At 34.3% G+C, this 23,913-nt stretch overlaps 1 protein-coding gene across 9 annotated transcripts in view; it reads left to right on the top strand.

Moving 5' to 3' along the window:
- Positions 1-23,913, top strand: part of DLG1 (discs large MAGUK scaffold protein 1) — a 295,589-nt gene that overhangs the window by 229,650 nt on the left and 42,026 nt on the right. For 5 of the 9 annotated variants that reach the window (XM_060099334.1, XM_060099330.1, XM_060099337.1 and 2 more), the window contains 4 exons: positions 9,983-10,097; positions 15,069-15,245; positions 18,416-18,485; positions 22,758-22,857. In XM_060099334.1, coding sequence (XP_059955317.1) covers positions 9,983-10,097; positions 15,069-15,245; positions 18,416-18,485; positions 22,758-22,857 — 462 coding nt within the window. Of the gene's footprint in view, positions 1-9,982; positions 10,098-15,068; positions 15,246-18,415; positions 18,486-22,757; positions 22,858-23,548; positions 23,583-23,913 lie in introns of all 9 variants that reach the window. The other 4 variants (XM_060099338.1, XM_060099335.1, XM_060099339.1 and 1 more) reach the window with 2 other exon arrangements.

Raw genomic sequence — 23,913 nt, forward strand, 5'->3', positions numbered from 1 at the left:
GACTGAACCAGGAAGAAATAGAAAATATAAACAGACCAATCACAAGCACTGAAATTGAAACTGTGATTAAAAATCTTCCAACAAACAAAAGCCCAGGACCAGATGGCTTCACAGGCGAATTCTATCAAACATTTAGAGAAGAGCTAACACCTGTCCTTCTCAAACTCTTCCAAAATATAGCAGAGGGAGGAACACTCCCAAACTCATTCTACGAGGCCATAACCCTGATGCCAAAACCAGACAAAGATGTCACAAAGAAAGAAAACTACGGGCCAATATCACTGATGAACATAGATGCAAAAATCCTCAACAGAATTCTAGCAAAAAGAATCCAACAGCACACTAAAAGGATCATGCACCATGATCAAGTGGGGTTTATCCCAGGAATGCAAGGATTCTTCAGTATATGCAAATCAATCAATGTGATAAACCGTATTAACAAATTGAAGGAGAAAACTCATATGATCCTGTCAATAGATGCAGAAAAGGCTTTCAACAAAATTCAACACCCATTTATAATAAAAACCCTCCAGAAAGTAGGCATAGAAGGAACTTACCTCAACATAATAAAGGCCATATATGACAAAACCACAGCCAGCATTGTTCTCAGTGGTGAAAAACTGAAACCATTTCCACTAAGATCAGGAACAAGGCAAGGTTGCCCACTCTCACCACTATTATTCAACATAGTTTTGGAAGTTTTAGCCACAGCAATCAGAAGAAAAAGATAAAAGGAATCTAAATCAGAAAAGAAAAAGTAAAAGACCTGTATGCAGAAAACTATAAGACGATGAAGGAAATTAAAGATGATACAGACAGATGGAGAGATATACCATGTTCTTGAATTGGAAGAATGAACATTGTGGAAATGACTGTACTACCCAAAACAATCTACAGATTCAGTGCAATCCCTATCAAACTACCAATGGCATTTTTCACAGAACTAGAACAAAACATTTCACAATTTGTATGGAAACACAAAAGACCCCGAATAGCCAAAGCAATCTTGAGAAAGAAAAACGGAGCTGGAGGAATCAGGCTCCCTGACTTCAGACTACACTAAAAAGCTACAGTAATCAAGACAGTATGGTACTGGCACAAAAACAGAAATAAAGCTCAATGGAACAGGATAGAAAGCCCAGAGATAAACCCACACATATATGGTCACCTTGTCTTTGATATAGGAGGCAAGAATATACAGTGGAGAAAAGACAGCCTCTTTCCCAGTGCTGGAAAAACTGGACAGCTACATGTAAAAGAATGAAATTAGAACACACTCTAACACCATATACAAAAATAAACTCAAAATGGATTAAAGACCTAAATCTCAGGCCAGACACTGTAAAATTCTTAGAGGAAAACATAGGCAGAAGAACACTCTATGACATAAATCATAGCAAGATCCTTTTTGACCCACCTCCTAGAGAAATGGAAGTAAAAACAAAAATAAATGGAACCTAATGAAACTTAAAAGCTTTTGCACAGCAAAGGAAACCATAAACAAGATGAAAAGACAACCCTCAGAATGGGAGAAAATATTTGCAAATGAAGCAGCTGACACAGGATTAATCTCCAAAATTTACAAGCAGCTCATTATCAGAAAAACAAACAACTCAATCCAAAAATGGATAGAAGACCTAAACAAACATTTCTCCAAAGAAGACATACAGTTTGCCAACAAACACATGAAAGGATGTTCAACATCACTAATCATTAGAGAAATGCAAATCCAAACTACAATGAGGTATCACCTCACACCAGTCAGAATGGCCATCATCCAAAAATCTACAAACAATAAATGCTGGAGAGGGTGTGGGGAAAATGGAACCCTCTTGCAATGTTGGTGGGAATGTAAATTGATACAGCCACTATTGAGAACAGTATGGAGGTTCCTTAAAAAACTAAAAATAGAACTACCATACGACCCAGCAACCCCACTACTGGGCATATACCCTGAGAAAACCATAATTCAAAAAGAGTCAGGTTCCACAGTGTTCATTGCAGCTCTGTTTACAATAGCCAGGACATGGAAGCAACCTAAGTGTCCATCGACAGATGAATGGATAAAAAAGATGTGGCACATATATACAATGGAATATTACTCAGCCATAAAAGGAATGAAATTGAGTTATTTGTAGTGAGGTGGATGGACCTAGAGACTGTCATACAGAGTGAAGTAAGTCAGAAAGAGAAAAATACCATATGGTAACACATACATATGGAATCTAAAAAAAAAAAAAAAAAAAGGTTCTAAAGAACCTAGGGACAAGACTGGAATAAAGACGCAGACATAAAGAATGGATTTCAGGACGTGGGGAGGGGGAAATGTAAGCTGGGATGAAGTGAAAGAGTGGCATGGACATATATACACTACCAAATGTAAAATAGATCACTAGTGGGAAGCAGCTGCATAGCACAGGGAGATCAGCTTGGTGCTTTGTGTCCACCTAGATGGGTGGGATAGGGAGGGTGGGAGGGAGAGGCAAGAGGGAGGAGTTATGTGGACGTATGTATATGTATAGCTGATTCAGTTTGTTATACAGCAGAAACTAACGCACCACTGTAAAGCAATTATACTCTAATAAAGGTGTTTTAAAAATAAATAAATAAAAATTCAAATCTTAAAAAAAAATAAGATAGATTTAAAACTGAATTGCAAAGAAAAACCAAAAACTGAATTGCCCAGAACTCCCCACTCCCCACCCCCAGAATAAAATTAAGATAGCAAAACCAGATGAAAAGTTATCCCCATGAACCTCAATAGGTATAAACAAGCTGTCAGCAGCTGTAAGACCCCATGATATCAGCATCTGTACCCGGAGAAGCAGTAGAAGAAGCCCAAAAGCCTATCTGTACTCATTTAAAAAACGAAGTGGATCTATTGAGAGCTGCCTCTGAAACTATAAGGGTTTTTGCACAATCTACATGTGAGTGCAAGGGATCTGCAATAAGGTGTGAAGAAGCTGGAGTAGTCTGAGCCCCATGACACAACCAGCTATAGCTCCCTTTTAGTTCAAAGCCCCACACCAAAGAACAATTACTAAGAATAAAACCCAAATTGAGCAGGATAGGGATAATAGAGCCAAAGGACATAGAAAGTCCAGATGAGTGGGGGGAAAGAAAGCCCAGAAGATCTCACAGTATATGAGATATATCTTTGAACACTTGACAGAAACAGCAAAAGGGAGTTTTAGAGCTGTGGAGATAGAAAAGCCATCCTGATGCAATACTCTTACCTAAAAAAGTTCAGGAAAACTAATTTCTCATAAAAATGAACAACAGAAAAGGATCAAGATTGAATCCAATGGAAACCTATTTGAAAAATGAAAATAAGAATCAGAATAATGTCTCTACAATGAAAGTATGCCAGAAAGACATGCCCACAAAACAAATGAAAAGTATAAACTAATATTGCAAAACAAGTTAAAGGAAAGTGAATATATGGAAGAACAATATAAATGAGTTAATAGAACTCAGGAAATTATTAAAATAAAGAAAAATTCTATTTCAAAAATTAAGTTTAACTAGAAGGAGTACACAATAGTTATTTAAAGCAGGTAGGTAAAAAAGAATTTTTAAAAATCAAAAATAAAGAGTTCTTTCCCTTCCACATCCTGATCAATTTTGTATTAAAGCCATTAGGTGAAGCATAGCAAGGTAATTATGTGCATTGCAGGGCTGGGAAGGTGGGGGACATCTATGGTAAACCGTTAGGACTTAACCATGATGAGGGCTTCCACACAAGCAACTGTCCTGGTGTGAGGAGTTGGAGCCTGAGCAGAGTGAGATGGTTACACCTAGGACTGGTCAGAGGCCAGTCTGGAAAGTCGATGGTACTAGAAGTAGAAGGCTAGTTACATACAGAGAGATTGATCAAAGGAATATATATTTTAAGGGTAATGTTGTCTGTGATTTTCAGTGTTGGAGAAGAGAGTTATAAATATTGAAAAGAAGAAAACTAAATATAGACCATATATTATTAGATTAGAATTGGAGAAATTTTTATGAACATATTATTTTCAGTTTACATAATATAAACATATAGTTATAAATGTGTATCTATTTTACATATATATATATGTAATTCCCTGGCTCTATCCACTGAGAAGGCCTGGGCTCAATGCCACCCCAGTAGCAATGAGCACACCTAAGCCTCAGATCTTAGCTTCTAAATACTGTTCCCCATCTAAATTACCAAGGCTGTTTGGATAAATGGCCTGTTCCAGGAGTGGGCCAGGGAAATATTACAGATTACTCTGTAATATTAGATTACTCTGTAATATTTTATTCCAGAAAGCAAGGAAGTGCTCAAGGAATGATGGGGGCATGTCAAAGGGCACATAATCCAATTTGAAAGAGTTCCCACTGGCCAAATTGGGAACAATTTGAACATCAAATTGATGATAATAATACCTGATAGTAATCCACTGAATAAACTAAGATATCATGGGTCTTTACTAATATAAATAAATGAATTAATTGAAAGTTTGATGAGAATGGAGATGTGTACATGGTTTCAATAACTTGCTATTTGCAAATGGAAAAAAAGTAATTTTGCAGTAGAGAAACCTGGCAGACACAACCTTCATCAAGTGCTGAAAATTTATAGCATCAGTAATGGGACAAATCAAAAATGTATACCACCTGGTAGGGTGCATTGAAAAGAACATACGTCTCTTCTGTGACATTCCTGCCAAAGTTGCAGGACTAATCATGTGGGGGTAAATCTAAAGAGACATTCTACAAAATAATTGGCCTCTAATTTTCAACAGTAGCAAGATTACAAAGTCAAGGAGAGACTGAGAAACTGCTGTGACTGGAGGAGACTTTAAAAACATGACAATTTTAATGCCTATATGCTCTGATATAGCTCATGATTTCAGAATGTATCCTTTTGCTATTAAGGACATTATTGGGGAAGCTTCAGTAGGATGTGAGCATTAGATGTAGTAATGTATTAACATTGCTTTCTTGATTTTGATGGTTTTGTGATTGTATAAGAAAATATCTTTATTTGTAGGCATTACACACTGAGAATTCAAGAGTGACATCAGAGTAGCATGTTACTCTCAAACGGTTCAGGAAAAAGTTTGTGATTGCTTCAATCTTTAAAAATATATTAATTTTTAAAAAAGAATAAGAAAGGGTTTGAGAGTGACAGATGTAGAAAGTAGGCAGAGAATATTCAACATGCATATAATAGTCTCATAGGAAAAAACCAAAACAGTACAACAAAACAAATAATAAAAATATATAAACAAGAAAACTTTTCTGAAATTAAAAATAATAATAATTTAAGCTACATATCAAAAGGACAATTCAGGTACCTAAGGTAATAACCATCACTGAGAAACATTCTAATAAAATTATTGGAATTAAGAGAAAAAATTTGGTGAAATTCCAGGCCCCCAAAAAATGTTTTTTTAAAGAAAAGAAAATGAGGTTGTCATCAGAACTTCATCCTCCATCGTATATAAGAGACAATGGAGTCAACATAGTTAAGAATCAAAGAAAGAAACTGTGAATCAAACAGGCTTGAAATATAAAGACTGCAGTCAAATGTATCAACAGAGAATTAGGATGATATTGTTCACATAAACCCTTCCTGAGGAGAAAGAACAAACTTCAGACACCAAAAATGGAAGAGATGCTAACATAAAGACTGGTGTTAGTAATTAAGATAGTTATAAGGAAAAGAATGTATAATATGAAAAACTGTATGCTATGACAGTTTGGAAAAAATGCAGTTATCAGAAAATGGGGGTAGAATTGTAGGTAATGTGAAAATAGAAGGACTTGCCTGGTGGTGCAGTAGTTAAGAATCCAGCTGCCAATGCAGGGGACACGGGTTCAAACCCTGGTCCGGGAGGATCCCACATGCCGTGGAGCAACTAAGCCCGCGCACGACAACTACTGAGCCTGCACTCTAGAGCCTGCAAGCCACAACTACTGAGCCCATGCTCCGCATCTGCTGAAGCCCGCGTGCTCTAGGGTCTGCATGCTGCAACTGCTGAGCCCACGTGCTGCAACTACTGAAGCCCGTACACCTAGAGCCCACGCTCTGCAACAAGAGAAGCCACTGCAATGAGAAACCCACGCACTGCAACAAAGAGTAGCCCCCCTTTACCGCAACTAGAGAAAGCCCGCATGCAGCAATGAAGACCCAGCGCAGCAGGATAAAAGAAATTAGAATAAACTTTCTGATTGCTTTGAAGTTATTAATATAAAAGGATAATATTTCAAATGAGATCTGGGGAGATTGCTCATAGTAGGGGACCAAAAGCCAAACAAGAGTTATCATTAGAACAACAGAATAAAGCTTCCTAATTTTATATTTATATATTTACTTTTATAACTATTTAAATTTTATTTAAATAATTTTATTAAGTATATATAAATGTTTATAAGTGTTTTATAAACATTTATTAAAATATAAATTTTATATAAATATTTTATATATTCATATAATATGATCCCTTGTTTAGGAATCTAGTGTGCGTGTGTGCGTGTATATATATATATATAAATTTAGGAAGGCTTGTCCTTGTGTGTGTGTGTATGTATATATGTGTATGTATATATGAACAAATAGACTGCACAGTGAAACTGTGTTATAGTTGCTATTACTTCATAACCACCCCTAAAGCTCAGTGGATTAAAACAACAGTCATTTTATGGATTCACTATGTTAGGAATTCAGCCAGAATTTTGGCTTGTATGGTCCTTGTGGCATAGACCGAGGTCACTTAATGGGATTCAGCTGATGGATGAGCTGCTTTGGAAGGTCCAAAATGGCTTCACTCCCCTTGTCTTGGGACTTTGTTAGCACCAGCTAGAAGTTTGGACTCAGAGAACTATCACATGACCTCTGAAGAGTGGTGCTTTGAGAGTAGTTAGACTTCTTACATGGTGTCTGGCTTCCTCCAGATCAAGCATCCCATAAGAACCAGGCAAATGTTCCATGGACTCTTCTGATGTAACCTAGAAAGTCACATATGATCGTTTCTACCACATTCACTTGCTTACAATTGAGTCATAAGACCAGATTCAAATTCAATTGAGTCATAAGCCCAAATTCAAGAAGGGGATTAGACTCCACCTCTTGTTCGGGGAATGGCAAGGTCACATAGTACAAGAACATGTGGGATGCCAGGCATCTTTGGAATATATAATCTGCCACAAGCTATGTGTATAAAAGTCATGTATATATATATATATATATATATATATATTCAACATATGAACATAAAATATAAAACAAAATAGAATGAATAGAACTGGAGATCACACAACTTCAATTATATCAAAAGTTAATTCAGCTTAATTGTTACAAGAAAACAATTTTCAGATTTGCTAGTAAAGCAAAATCTAACCCTATATAGAATCTTGTTGTAACAAAGAGAAAGAGGTTAGAAATAAAACCATATAGCTATAAAAAAAAGAATGAGGGACATCTGTATATGCTGCTATGGAGCATTCTTACTATTACTGCAATAAGACTACTTATTATTAAATAAAATAAGCAGGGCTTCGCTGGTGGCGCAGTGGTTGAGAATCTGCCTGCTAATGCAGGGGAAACGGGTTCAAGCCCTGGTCTGGGAGGATCCCACATGCCGTGGAGCAACTAGGCCCGTGAGCCACAACTACTGAGCCTGCGCGTCTGGAGCCTGTGCTCTGCAGCAAGAGAGGCCGCGACAGTGAGAGGCCCGCACACCGTGATGAAGAGTGGCCCCCGCTTGCCACAACTAGAGATAGCCCTTGCACAGAAACAAAGACCCAACACAGCAAAAATAATAAATTAATTAATTTTAAAAAATAAAATAAGCAATGTGGAGAAATGTGTATGTTACTCTTTATTAAAGAAGGAGGGGGCTTCCCTGGTGGCGCAGTGGTTGAGAGTCCGCCTGCCGATGCAGGGGACACAGGTTCGTGCCCCAATCCCGGAAGATCCCACATGCCGCGGAGCGGCTGGGCCCGCGAGCCATGGCCGCGGAGCCTGTGTGTCCGGAGCCTGTGCTCCGCAACGGGAGAGGCCGCAGCAGTGAGAGGCCCGCGTACAGCAAAAAAAAAAAAAAAAAAAGAAGGAGGAACAATACATATATGTGTGTGTACATATACATAATTATAAAATATATGTATAGTTTAAATATACATATATTAAAATAATATAGAATAAATATAAACATATTTGTTTGTTACGTATATGTTTACTTGTATTATTAAAAGTGGCAGTATAAATATTTCTTTAAATGTTTATAATGACCAGGACAGAGTAGGATAGGGAGAGAGGAATATTCTTGTTTGATATCCTTGTTTTATAGATTTGACTTTGGAACTGTTTTACCTACCTATAAAAACAATGAAAAATGTAAAAAGCAACCCCTAAAAATTGAAGTTGAAAATTAAAATGAACAAATGAACCTGGATGTATATCCAGCTGGCAGCCTTAACACCTAGGAAGGAACTATTCCCAGAATATACAGTATTCAACTGTATATTCCTAATAAGCCATACTCCAAAGATAAAAAGAACTAGAAAAGGTAGTTAACTGTTTTTAGTAATCATGTCATGGTTGTAGTTTTGGTATTATTTTAAGACTGTTGTGAATATAATATGGGTTAAAACAAGTCAGTCATGATGGGTCCTCTAATTCTGTTATCCCCAGTGTCTTGAGAACCAGGATTCTTCATATGCAAGGAAGCATATAAAGTAAGAAGAGATTAAGTAAAAACCTAATGACCCTAACTTTTAATTAGAAGAACCAGTATAAACTCAGGATTCACTTCATATTTTTAATCTTTATCTTCATCCATCAATCTGTCTGTATCTTAGTTGTGTCTACATAGACTAAAGATTTGCCATGAGTTGATAATTGTTGAATTGTCAGGGATTCATTTTTACGAATCAGTCTACTAATGTTTATACTTTAAATTTTCTATTATATTTTTAAAGGGCAATAAAAGAATATTTTATTACATATTATTGTGAGCATTTAAATATTTCTGAGTTTTTTGATGAATTGTTGCTTCAATTCCTTAATCTTGGTATCCAGAAAACAAGCTTGATGACGGTGGTGAAAGGAAGAGTAACACAGCAATAGTCATGCTTACTCTTACTCTGTCTCCTTAAACTACACACGCTCCAGACAAGTTACTTGCTCTTGCTATAAGACTAGTTTTATTAAAAAATCTAATGAAATCTGACTTGTCTGTTAGTTGTTTATTGTAAATAGAGAAAAAGGTATAAGTGTGTATAACCGTGTAATTGCAGTATTTTTGAAAAAGTGCTTAAACTTTTTGTTATTAATAGGTCTGGTAGCTTTTAATGTATGATATAGTTTAAAATAGTCCATCTTCAAAATCATATTTGTTTTTGTATAAAAAGTATCTTAAATAAAATGTTTATTCCTTCAGATTGCTTTTGTGCATCTTATTTTAACATTTTGAAAATTTATAAATTATAAAATGAGTTGAAGTAAATTTAATTTCATTTATTAACTTATTAAGGCATATTTTCCACATATTATTGACCCTGCACAAGTTCTATAATTTGAAAATACAGGATTAGCTGATTTCTTCACAGAAAAAGTCAGTAAACAAAGCATCTAGTATACATTATTTAAGCTTTTTTTAAGTATAAAAATTAGAATAAATCCTACTTTTTAAAATTTACAGTTAAATTCGACAGTAAAATTGATACTGCTATTTGATGCATGGAAATTGTCCTTTATTAAATGTGATACGAACTTTTAAAATAGCATACTGAAAACACTATTTTCAACCAGTTCTAATTCATGGTGCACTTAGAGATTGTCAAGTTTTAAAATTTGCATATTGGGCAAAATCTTGTATAGATTACTCTTAAGGTTCTGACCACATTTAATCAATTATAAGACAGCTTACATATTTAATACTTTATCTTCAAGTAATTTGTTTTTTTAGAATATAAAATATGAATTTATTTCTCTTTTTTCTTCCATCAGAATACAGTCGTTTTGAAGCCAAAATACATGACTTACGGGAGCAGATGATGAATAGTAGCATTAGTTCAGGTTCAGGTTCTCTTCGAACTAGCCAGAAGCGATCCCTCTATGTCAGGTAAATTTTTTAAATTTCTAATTATTGCAGTCTTTATGCATGCATGCAGATTCTTTCAGGTTTTTCACCATGACTTAGTTTTACTGTAGAAAAGTGTACTGCAAACCAAGGAAATGTTTTTTTATGATTGATTTCCTGATAGTGTGTCTTTCAGGAGTTGGAGTATTATTATAATTTTATTAATGAAAGTTATATAACCTCTTGAATAATAATAGTATGATAAAGAAAGACAAAATAAATACAAACCAGAAAATTTTTTAAGTTGATATTTTACTGGGTGACTAGTGTAGCTTGATATGTCATATCATCCAACACTTGTGTTTACCTGTATCTTTTTATAATAAAATATTCTTCATTTGAGTAACATTTAATTTCTATAGTAATTTCCACCAGTTCTGTTTTCACGGCAGTAATTTATGTCTGCCTACCTGGATAGTGTACACCTCTAATTTGTGAGCATTTCTAGGGTCTCGTGGAGTAAATCTTGTTTCAATATCCTTCTCTTCAGGCACCCCACTTAGAGCTTCCTCTACTCTGCTAAATTTACCGTCATCCAAAACCATGTTAAACTGTCTTTCCTCCTTGTTGTCATCTCTCTTTTGTATTTGTTTTCGGTGGTGGTGGTGTTGTTGTTGTCATTTTAGTGAGTTTCAGGACGGAAAGGAAATACAAGCATTACCTCAGAGATTTTGCAGGTTTAGTTCCCGACCACTGCAATACAGTGAATATCACAATAAAGCGAGTCACGAATTTTTTGGTTTCCCAGTGTATATAAAAGTTATGTTTATACTATACTGTAGTCTGTTAAATGTGCAATAGAATTATGTCTTTTAAAAAAATACATACCTCAATTTAAAAATATTTTATTGCTAAAAATGCTAACCACCAATGAGCCTTACGCAAGTCATAGTTTTATCTTGCTGATGGATGGTCCTGCCTCCATATTGATGACTGCTGACTGATCAGGGTTGTGTTGCTGGAGGTTGGGGTGGCTGTGGCAGTTTCCTAAAAATAAGACACCAGTGAAGTTTGCAAACTGACTGACTCTTCGTTCATGAACAGATTCTCTGGAGCATGCAAGGCAATTTGACAGCATTTTACCCACAGTCAGCTTCTTTCAGAATTGCACTCAGCTCTCTCAAATCCTGCTGCTGCTTTATCAAATAAGTTGATGTAATATTTCCATCCCTTGTTGTCATTTCAATAATCTTCACAGCATCTTCACCAGGAGTGGGTGCACATCTGTAGTTACTTCCTCCGCTGAGGTCTCAAACCCCTCAAAGTCATCAGTGAGGATTGGAATCAACTTCTTGCAAACGCCTGTTAATACTGATATTTTGACCTCTTCCATGAATCACCAATGTTCTTAATGGCATCTAGAATAGTGAATCCTTTATGGGAGGTTTTCAATTTACTTTGTCCAGATCCATCAGAGGAATCACTATCACTAGTAAGTCTTGACAGTCAGAATTACTCATTGATCCATGAGCTACAGAATGGAAGTTGTCTTAGCAGTCATGAAAACAGCATTAATCTCATTTTACACTTCCATCAAAGCTCTTGGGTGACCAGGTACATTGTCAATGAGCAGTAATATTTTGAAAGAAAAAAAATTTTTTTGAGCAGTAGGTCTCAACAGTGTTCTTAAAATATTCAGTAAACCATGTTGTAAACAAATGTGCTGTCACCGAGGCTTGTTGTTTCATTTTTATAGCACAGGCAGAGTAGATTTAGCATAATTCTTAAGAGCCGTAGGATTTTCAGAATGGTAAATGAGCATGGCTTATCTTAAACTCACCAGCTGCATTAGCCCCTAACAAGAGAGTCAGCCTGCCCTTTGAAGCTTGGAAGCCTGGCATTGACTTCTCTCTAGCTATGAAAGTTCTAGATGGCATCTATAAGGCTGTTTTGTCCACATCAAAAATCTGTTGTTTAGTGTAACCACCTTCATTACTTATTTAGATCTTCTGGATAACTTGTTGCAGCTTCTACATCAGCACTTGCTGCTTTACCTTGCACTTCTATGTTACAGAGATGGCTTCTTTCCTGAAACCTTATGAACCAACCTCTGCTAGCTTTGAACTTTTCTGCAGCTTCCTCACCTCTCTCAGCCTTCGTGGAATTGAAGAGAGTTTGGGCCTTACTCTGGATTACCCTTTGGCTTAAAGGAACCTTGTGGCTGGTTTGATCTTCTATCCAGACCACTAAAACTTTCTCAGTATCAGCAGCAAGGCTGTTTCACTTTATTATTCCTGTGTTTACTCAAGTAGCACTTTCATTTTTTTTCTACTTAGCTAACCGTTTGATGCAAGAAGCCTAGTTTTTGGCCTATCTTGGCTTTCAACATGCCTTCCTCACTAAGCTTAACCATTTCTAGCTGATTTAAAGTGAGAGACCTGTGACTCTTCCTTTCATGTGAACATTTAGAGGCCATTGTAGGGCTATTGATTGGCCTAATTTCAATATTGTTGTGTCTCAAGGAATAGGGAGTCCCAAGGAGATGGGAGGGAGATGGGGAAGGGCCAGTTGGTAGAGCAGTCAGAACACACACATTTATCAATTAAGTTGCCATCTTACAAGAGCATGGTTCGTGATGCACCAAAATGATTACAATAGTAACGTTAAAGATCACCATAATAAATATAATAATAATGAAAAAGTTTGAAATATCGGGAGAATTACCAAAATGTGACATAGAGACATGCAGTGAGCAAATGTCAGAAAAATGACACCAGTAGACTTGGGATTACCACAGGGTTATGCCAACCCAACACAGGGTTGCCACAAAACCTTCAATTTGTTAAACTCCCACCCACCCACACACACACACAATATCTGGCAAGTGCAATAAGGTAAAGCACAATAAAATGAGGTATGCCTGTAGATACATGTAGCCAATCTGCCATAGTTAACCAGAAGTCTTACGGTTCTTTTTAGTAAATGTATTTTTAATTTCAAAAGTAAAAATAAAGTTAAGGCTACAAAAGACTACATACAGTATGATACCTTTTTATAAAGCTCTGAAACAGGTAAAATCATACATAATTACTTAGTCATCCCATATGTGTGTGATAAAACCAAACCAACAAAAAAGGGTATGGAGCAAGGAAATAATAAACACTGTATTCAGAATGGTGGTTACCTTCTAATAGTGCTTAACTCTTAATCTGAGGGAAACAGGATCAAGGGGAAAAATACATAGGTGAATGTAAGTTACTGATAAAAGTTTTGTGTATAGTCTTAGGTTGGAGAGTAGATTAACAGGTGTTCATTATATTCTTATGATTAATAGCTCAAGTAAGTATTCCATGAGTTCCTTCTTTTAATCAATCCGAGTACTAAAAGACAAAGTTTAAATGCTAACATAGGGAGTAGAGATTGTGAGTGATTTCTTCGTTGCTCATCGGTAATATAGTTGTGTTGATTTTGTAATTCAAAAGATTAATTTATGATAATAAAAATGTTGAGATGTAGTATTTTCCCTTTTCTGAATATCCTGTGGCATTTGTTCTACCTCTTAAGGTACTTTATTTGCTATTTTATATTCTGTTTATTTGTATCTTCATCATCTTTGTCATCTTTATCTTAGCCATATCTACTTAATTACCTTTTAAAATAAATAAATTACTAACTATATCAAACCTTTGTATTATTTGACGCTAACTATATTTTTCCAGTAGAAAGACGATTCCTTAGTATTCAGAGTTTATTGAAGTAATGACTTCGCATTTATATCATTTATAATCTTTATCTTACAGTTGTAGAATTCTTTCTTCAAATAAAATCCAATGTATTGGATATGTTTTAATATATGTTTAAGTAAGCCTTCCCACTTTTGATTCTCACCTACTTCCTTCACACTGTTAGCCACTGAAAAGTCTTGAAAGAACATTTGAAACATTTGAAAACCATTAACTAGTTCATTCATTTAGCCATCAAATAATTTCACCCCTCTTCAGTTTTACTTCAAGAGATAGAGTCTTAAAAGTTGGGTAACATGAAAAGGAATATGATTTGTATCCTAATTTCCCATTGCCAAATTAGAACAAAAGAATGAATAAATTGTATTATAAATGTAATTCCTGGGATCCTTCCTGTACTCTTGTTAGAGGTTTTTTGAATATAAGAATTTAATTTGTCACCATTCTAAGGCAATTATACTCCAATAAAGATGTTAAAGAAAAAGAATTTAATTTGTTTAAATATTGTACACTAATTAAGTATCAGGACACTATTTTCTTGTTATCAAATTTTAAAATATTCCTAACATTTTGCAAGTACTATATTATATTAATACAGTATTTTTTCCAAAATGGTTGGCAGCTGTTAAAGTCATCATCATCTGTAGTTAGTTTTCATCATTGTTATTGACTCTGAAAACCCTATTAATTATAGTTTTACGAACAAATGAAAGGAATAGTTAACTGGGAAAATAATCACTCTGTTGATCTAGTCTTAAAGTCCACAAATGGTGAATCAGATCAGTCAGGGAATTTGTTTACCCAAGTGTGTCTAGTCAAAATAAAGAGAAGAGTCTCTTTTAATATTGACTTTATTAATTTAGAACAACGGACCAGATTTGTCTTCATTTTAGAATTCAATACAGGTTGCCATTGGATTGTACTAAAAGTATTTTTTTTAATTTCTCATACAGTATTGAGAGAAATAAGGTAGTATATCTATTAACATAACAAGTTAATTTTGCTATTTCTTTTTAGTCTCATTGTCTTGTATTGGGTTGGCCGAAAAGTTCGTTCGGGCTTTTCTGTAATGTCTCACGGAAAAGCCCGAGCAAACTTTTTGTTCGACCCAATAATATAGCACAAAATTGAGCTTGGCATTATTCTGCCTACCATGGTACATTGTTTAATTATCTACCCAGATTATATATATATTTTTAGGATCCTGTTTATTTAATATTCATAATATCATTATAAGAAATAATTATGGACTTTTTTCTTCTTAATCTAGGGCCCTTTTTGATTATGACAAGACTAAAGACAGTGGCCTTCCTAGTCAGGGATTGAACTTCAAATTTGGAGATATCCTCCATGTTATTAATGCTTCTGATGATGAATGGTGGCAGGCCAGGCAGGTTACACCAGATGGTGAAAGTGATGAAGTTGGGGTGATTCCCAGTAAACGCAGGTAAATATAAGTCTGTTACAGTCTTACCACTTGAAAATCGGACAACATAAATAATTGCTGTTTCTTTAAATTTCTTTTACTGAAGTGGTGATTTTATGCTCAGTTTTATATATTGTGTTTCACAACCATTTAATTTTGTTCACCTTATGTTGTAACCAATGACATAGTAAGAGAATATGATGCCCCCAAATAGAAATTTCTCTAAAGCTCCTACTAGTTGCTAAAAACAAAATGAGTATATTTTAAGTCACTGTGCCATATATCTATACCAATGGAGGGAGAGAGAATTAAAAGCCTCTAGTTTTCCCATGTAGATGGTGTTAAAACCTAAATTTTCAGGGGTTTTGATTGTGTGAATTGCCTCCTCTAGGCTTAAAAAATGAAAGCATTTTAAGTAAATGCAAAATTTTTAGAAATATCTAAGAATGTGTTTCACATCTCTGTTTTCTTGCTTAATTTAAAAGTATCCATGCATTCACTGCTCTTTCCTCTTTCCTTTTAACTGTTTATTGTAGTGATTTGCTCACTGGTACATACTTAACCATCTAGTGGCAAAAGTGGTTAAGTGCAGATTGTCTTTGAAAAGGGTGATCCCAACTTAGAACCCCCTCTAAGGTCAATGAAATGCTATTCAATGTCTACTTCTATGGGAAAGGTATTAAAACATCAGTTCATAATTTCCTCAAAAGAGCTTATTTATGAGATCTGATTCATCCAAATCATTGCCTAAAACTTAAAAGTTTTAAGATAACCAGTAAAAATTGTCAGTGGAACATTAATGTTTATTATAGCCATTTAATTCACTTCAAGTCAAGCTTATGACGTAATAAACTTGTTCTTTTCTTATTAATAAGTTGGACTTATTTTGTTAAGAGTCTCTAAAATCGATACTTATGCCAAATCATTTGCCTGTTTATAAACCTCTCTACCTTATATATATTTGTACACCTGTTTTTAGACGTTGAAGAGTAGAAATGTTAAAATATTGCCAAGGTTTGTAACTGTGGTTTTGGAATTTATGACTGTTGTTGGCTAGATCCATATTTTTAGCAAGATCCAACTATTTGGCTGGATCTTACATTTGGTGGCAACTCCTCTTTTAGTAATGCAGCCCTCAGCTGCATAACTTTTTTCCTGGAATAGAATATAGTATACTTTAAATCCAGAAATGCTTCCACTGTGCCTTGTTGAGTCAGTAGAAACCTCATATCTTAAATATCAACGTCAGAGTTCCTAAAAATTGTCTTTATCCCTTGGAGTCTTATATCTTGCAAAGGTTTTACATGTACTTGCAACAAATGAGAAATACAGCTGACTTTGGTAGAAAGAGATATTTTTCATTTTGTGTATAAAAATTCGATAAGGTTGGATTTTGAAGCCAGAAGTGATAAAAGAGATGAGATATACCTTGAGACCTCTACAGATCCCCAAATTTATGAATAATATTATAGAATATAATTTTCCTTCCATAAAATGCAGTATGAAATCACAACCAATTATGCCATTTCATTCTTCAATGTATTCTAAACTTATATTTTCTTAAATAGAATGATATCTTTCTTAGACCTCTTTATGTCTAATAATAGCACAAGGAATTGTAGTTCCTACAATTCTTAGCTTTCTTTTGGGAACAGTGTTGACAAATAAACACAATTGAAGTCACTCAACTATTTAGCAAGCAAGATAATGATTAGAAAACAAAGCCATTTTGAGTTGTAAATGTTTACTCACTAAATGTTAGTTTTTCAGTGCCCTCAGTAAGTGCCTAGGCAGAATTATAAATTAATTATTCATATCATGGACCCTCAGGATTGCTCTGGAATAGAAAAAGCAAGTTTTAAATCCATGACTGCTAGGGTTCTTCTGTACCCATGGTAAAACTGTATAGCTAGATAATAAAAAATAAAGATATGCATTTATTCATAGGCTGTTTTGGTACATTTTTCTGCTATATACTAATATAATTGCTATGTTGAAGTCAAGGATTTGTAAAGCTTAATTTATATGAAATTTTGCACGATTCATATTGGTGTTACAATCTACACGATTGTAGATTGTACATTTGTTGTAGTTTTGTTTGCTTGCTTATTTCGAAGGTAGCATTTTTAACACGGTTTAAAATTCAAAAGATTTAAAAGCTGTACAGGCTGTCTCTTAACCCTGTTCCCCAAGCACCCATTTCACCTTCTTAGGGATAACTAAGGTTACCAGTTCTATATCCTCCCAAAGATACTTTAAACTCTATTTTGGGGACTTCCCTGGTGGTCCAGTAGCTAAGACTCTGCACTCCCAAAATAGGGGGCCTGGGTTTGATCCCTGGTCAGGGAACTAGATCCCACATGCCTCAACTAATAGTTTTCATGCCGCAACTAAAGATCCCGCATGCTACAACTAAAGACCCCACATGCCGCAACTGAAGATTCTGCATGTTGCAACTAAAAGATTCTGCTTGCCACAACTAAAGATCCCATGTGCCGCAACTAAAGATCCCACATGCCGCAACTAAAAGATACTGCATGTCGCAACAAAGATCCCTCATGCCTCAACTAAGACCCAGTACAACCAAATAAATATTTTCTTAATAAACCCTCTATTTCATACACTATAATTGGTTACTTTATGTATTTACACAAATATATCGTTGGAATTAAGCTTAACTTTTTTTATTTCCCTCCTTTTTATTTTCAAAAATTTCAGAGCTATAGAAAAATAAGAGAAATGCAAGAATAGTACTTAGAACACCCACATACCCTTCACCTAATTTCATCAGTTAATATTTTACCCCATCTGCTTTCTCTCTAACACTGAGTTTTTAGCATATGTGTTCCATGCTAAGATAACATTTAAACAACAAAACAAATGGAAACCTGGAAAATTGCTAAACTCAGAAGTGGTGCTTCATAATTTCAGTGTAATTATGGAATAGACTGCATATATAAGTACACATACTTGTACTGTATTTTGATATTCCACAAGTGGTTTTGTTTCATAATAAAATGAGCCCTGTATTATTTCATTTCTCAGAAATTCTTATAAATTATGGGATTCAAATGACTTCTGAAGGCTTTAGAATATAAAGATGCTCCATATTAAAGTCTCAGTTCTGATGATTTCTAGTTAGAGCTTTAGATATGTTTATTATACTTAAAAAATAATCTGTGCTTTGCCAGGGTTGAGAAGAAAGAACGAGCCAGATTAAAAACAGTGAAATTCAATTCTAAAGCAAGAGGAGATAAAGGGGTGAGTATGTGAAATCTATTATTTCTAAAAATTAATAATTGAAGGCAATAGGCCTTTTCATAATTCTTGTTTGAGGCACATTATTAAAATGAGAAGGATTTTGCCATAAGAATTAGCTATCAACTGCTCTTGCTGTGGTGGCCTACAATAGTAGATATGCTAAAGTAAACAATTTATTAAATTAAATCATCCATTTCACAGACTTTTCCAGATTATCAAAACTGTCGTTTGATATATTCTTAACAACATACTTTTGGTCGTTATTTTTATAAATGAAATGAATTCAGCCTTCACTCAGATGAACAATTAACTATAAACTTGTGTCACCAGTATTAGTCGTGAAGCTAATAAATAATATATCTGAGAAAATAGGCCTTCCCAAAACTATTAGTTCATAATTAGTTCATAATGTAAGTTTACGGGTTTTTGCAAGCGAACTTATGGAAATTTTCTTATTTTTCCCCGTTTATTGCTAATATTACTCACTAATAAAATCCATCTTTTAAATGTTTAAATCATATAAATTTTTATCTTAAGGGAATAAAGAAAGGGACAGTCAAGAGGAGGACTTTGTAGGTGGGCAAGAAATATATCAAAATTCTTTTATATATATTTTAGACGTGTTTTTGTTTTCATTTACTTTGTCCTTCTTGAATCTAGTGGATGTCAATGGATTATATCACAGGCTTCACCCTATAGTATGTGTGTAATTAGTGCAATGGAACATTCTAGCAATAGGCCTGAAGAAAATGCTGAAACACATGTTGTGTTGAAATACTATTTATAAGGGTAAGCTGTGACAAAGCGAGAGAGTGGCAGGGACATATATACACTACCAAACGTAAAATAGATAGCTAGTGGGAAGCAGCCGCATAGCACAGGGAGATCAGCTTGGTGCTTTGTGACCACCTAGAGGGGTGGGATAGGGAAGGTGGGAGGGAGGGAGACACAAGAGGGAAGAGATATGGGAACATATGTATATGTATAACTGATTCACTTTGTTATAAAGCAGAAACTAACACACCATTGTAAAGCAATTATACTCCAATAACGATGTAAAAAAAAGAAAAAAATACTATTTATAACAATGTTTTGTGTTTGGGGGATTTTTTATCTAAAGCAAAAGTTTTATACATCTTTTGATCAAATTTCAAATGAATATGGAAAGTTAACTCAGCAAATAAATTAACCCTACTCTTTGTACATGTCTGATATCACTAAGCACTCAGACTTAAAAGCTTTAAAATTTTAAAGGAATATGATCCTTGATCAAAGAAATTAAATCTGAGTAAATTATATGTAATGCATTCAGTTATTTTAGAAATGATAAATTCCTTTAAAATTTACTTGTACCTTTCAGAAAATACAAAATTATATAGTATAATCTGAAGCAATATTTAAAATAGAAAATCTTTGGAGGAAAAAATCCCAAGTAAATGCTCAGTATTTGAAATATATACAATGGTTTTTGTGCTTGTTTTATATATGTATTTTAAAGTATTTCAGTAAAATACACTGTCAGTGTTTTGTAAAAGAGGTTGCATGTTGTAACTTTTCTTTCAAACTGTAAGAAGTTAACTGAATTAACGACATTTTTAAATCTTAGTCTTGTTTGTTGACTATAACCAACTTTATACACAGTCACTGTGTTCTAACACAGCACCAAAAGTATGCATGATACTGAGTGGGGTAAAAATACGCTTGCCATTGATACAGAACTGCATTTCTGTCTGTAATACCATTTCCCATTCTAAGCTCTTCTTTTCCTTTCCTTATATGGTGGGTTATAGACTTTGTTTCCAATACAGACTTTTAAAAAACATTTCAGTTTCTCATTAACATTTTTAACATTCATTTAGCTATTTTGAAATACTACATATGGAAATTATATATTTAGATATTTATGTTTCATGAATTAGTAATATTTTATCAGTCATATTTATTACACTCTCTCTTGCAATATAACATTAATAACTAAGTAATTAAACAGATTGTTTTGTATTGAAAATATAAAGAAACTAGAGTTAGTATGTTTCTTCAGTTTTGTGTTTTCCCTACACATTTTTGTCCTGTTTGCTTGTGCTATTTTTCACTTTTAATAAATTCTTCACCTGAAGGATGTTAGATGTAATACAGTTAATACATTTCTTAACTAACAAGCATTTCTTTCTGTCCTATATTATGATATCTTTACGATATCTCATTTTGGCTAACTGCAAAAGATATCAAAAATCAAAACATTTTAAACTTCATGTTTCTTTTGGTTGTTTGCTGTGAAACTGACTCTGACCACTATATATGCAGTAGGAGAGGTAAATAACCTTTTGTTAAAAAATGTATCAGTTTTATCAGTTAGCATAAAAATTATTACTAAATTCAAAATCAGTGATTGTCATGAACAAAAAGACTTAGTCCTTCCATAAATTAGATTACCATAAATTTTTCTCTATTGAAACTTGTTTTCTTCTCTTTCTCTTTTCTAAAATTTGGATTCAAGCAAAGATTTTTATTTAGGTAATGCTACTTGACAGTTTATAAAACAATTATAAGCTTAGATTTCTCCACGGTATTTTTTTCTCAACTTAATTTTTAACTTCTGCTTAGGGTTATCTGAGCCTTCAGATTTTAAGATTGATAATAAGACAGTCTGCTTGTCTAATGACTATGAACTTATTAATTTTGAATTATTGATATGAAAAAGATAAAAATGAAAATTTTTGTAAAGATTCTTACCAAAATAAGTCTTTTCAAGTAATAGAATTTGAGCTAAAAGTCACTTTAATCCATTTCATCACCTTAATCACCTGGCATCACATGACTAAAAATACCGGCACGCCAGAAAAAAATACTGCCTGGTGTTGATATACTTCACAACATTGATAGCATCTTATGACATGGATAAATACAAGAAAAATTAAAACAGAATTTCTATCCTTTATATTGTTCCCACTTCAAAAAATAATAAAAAATATAATTCCTATTGTCACTGGTAGGCAAGGCCATTTCCTTCAAGACATGGGTGCCTGTGACAAATTACAGAAGAAGCTGTTCCTCTTTAGCCTCATCTTTCTGTGTGCTACCTGCTTTTAAAAGTGTGAGTGCCCAAATGGGACATTCAGGAAGGGAAAAAACTTGTCTCAGACATCTGTGCAACAGGGAACGTCAAATCAGCTGTCATAGCAATTATGTATAAACTACTAGATTTTTAATTGCCTGTTTGACATTATGAGCACCAAACTTTTTTTTTTTTTTTGCGGTATGCGGGCCTCTCACTGTTGTGGCCTCTCCCATTGCGGAGCGCAGGCTCAGCAGCCATGGCTCACGGGCCCAGCCGCTCTGCAGCATGTGGGATCTTCCCAGACCGGGGCACGAACCCGTGTCCCCTGCATCAGCAGGCAGACTCTCAACCACTGCGCCACCAGAGAAGCCCGCACCAAACTTTTTATTCCCTGTTCAGGACATGGTGCTAATGAATTGAGTTTGGTTCTATTTTATTTATATATACTTTAAAAATAGATATTATGGTAGCGCTTAAAGGCTAATAAATCAGCTATGATGACATTTAAATTGGCCAGGAGAGTTGACTCTTCTTCCTTGGTTAGATAGCATTGATAATTCTTTTGCTGGACTGTGTGCTTGATGGACACATCTTAGTTTTCTTCCCATTTTCTGATAAGCATTTAGTTATCCTAATTCTCTTCAAAAAAAAAAGATTGTTTTTAAATATTCAGCACTAGCAACTTGCTCAGTTGTTTTGGTTCTCTTTTTTAGTAGTGGCTTTTTGTTAGTTTGTTGGAGCAAAAAAAAAAAGAGAGAAGGGGAAAAATGTGCTGAAGCCAAAGGAAAATGAAGGAAAGGAAAATTAAAAATATTTGAACAGCTAAAGTAATAACTTTTGCTGTAGAGCACCTAATACTTGGAAATCTAGAAAAATATGGATTGATATGAACAGATTCAAGCTTGATTTGGACTATAGTAGTAGCTAATCTGATTTACTCTTCCCTTTTTTTTATCAAATAGCACTTCCTCCTTATTTTTAGGTATCATTGAATTACACTCTTGAAATTTTTCTGTGTTTTCAGTTATAAAATGTTAGAATTAGAGAAGTTAATACTAAATTAAAAATTCACTGTATATGTGATTAAAGCAAAATTCATATACAAACTGCACACTGTGGTCACAAGAGTCAGCTTTCACAGAGCTACTAGGCTGGGCCTTTGTACACACAGACAGTAGACATCCCTTTGTTTTGCCCCTCCTTCTCTTCTTCAGCAGTCATTCAATGACAAGCGTAAAAAGAACCTCTTTTCCCGAAAATTCCCCTTCTACAAGAACAAGGACCAGAGTGAGCAGGAAACAAGTGATGCTGACCGTAAGTATGTGGATCCAGTGGTCAACTGAAGATAAATGTAGAGGGACCTACTGCCCTGCAGTTGGTTGTTACCATGGAGACAGTTTCAAGAGCTGCAACAGGTTACTATTTGTCTTAACTAGGGGCAATTTAACAGGCGTAAATTAATTTGTATACCAATCTTAACTTTTTCTAGCACCTTAGGAATTCTTAATTTAAAGTAAATGGTATTTTTAAGCTATGTTTAAAATATAATTTTTTTATGTAAAGGTTCTTATAAGAAACACTTATACTCTCAAAAGAATATTTTAGAGGAGAAACATGGGTACCTGAGAAGCTACTTATTGATTTCTAGGTATAGCATTGCCAATCTTTGATAATAGATTGTCTCAAGTCATTCCGTTTTATCCCATTTCTTCATTATATGTAGACAATCTGAATTTTACTTTTAAAATAGCAAGAAATAGTCAAAATTTTTGCTTCTCTACCCTAATCAGCTTCTCATATAAAACTTTCGTTCTTTTATTAGATTATATCTATCTGCTAGCTTATTTTAAACTTTCAGAAATATACAAAAATGCTCTGTAAGATACGTGCACCTGTAATGGTCTTGGAACTGTCTCTTATTGTAGCACCAATTTTATGCATTACTGACAACTATTTTCTTTGATTATCTTTTTATTGCTTGCTCTCTGGGAACTACTCTCTACAGGAGATCCCTGACGACATGGGATCAAAAGGCCTGAGTAAGTGATTAAAATACTCCCAAGTTATTTTTAACCTCCATCTACAGACCTACCTTTTTCAGATACATTTTGAGATTCATGGTAGCGCCCTTCTGGCATGAGGAGGTGTATGATTTAGATTGTTTTTAGATTCTTCATGTTAATAATACGCTTGGGATTTTTATTTCTGTAATACACACCTTTTATTTTTCCTCCATTTTTCACATGTCATTTGAAAAACTCTGCTCATAATTATATTTTCCTTTTTGTAATTTTTATGGCTATTACTTTCTCTAGGAATTTTTTAAATATGAAGAAAGACTTTTAATGTTTTTTAAAATACTGCTATCTG

This window comes from Mesoplodon densirostris, chromosome 5 (assembly GCF_025265405.1).
Source record: "Mesoplodon densirostris isolate mMesDen1 chromosome 5, mMesDen1 primary haplotype, whole genome shotgun sequence".
NCBI lineage: Eukaryota > Metazoa > Chordata > Mammalia > Artiodactyla > Ziphiidae > Mesoplodon > Mesoplodon densirostris.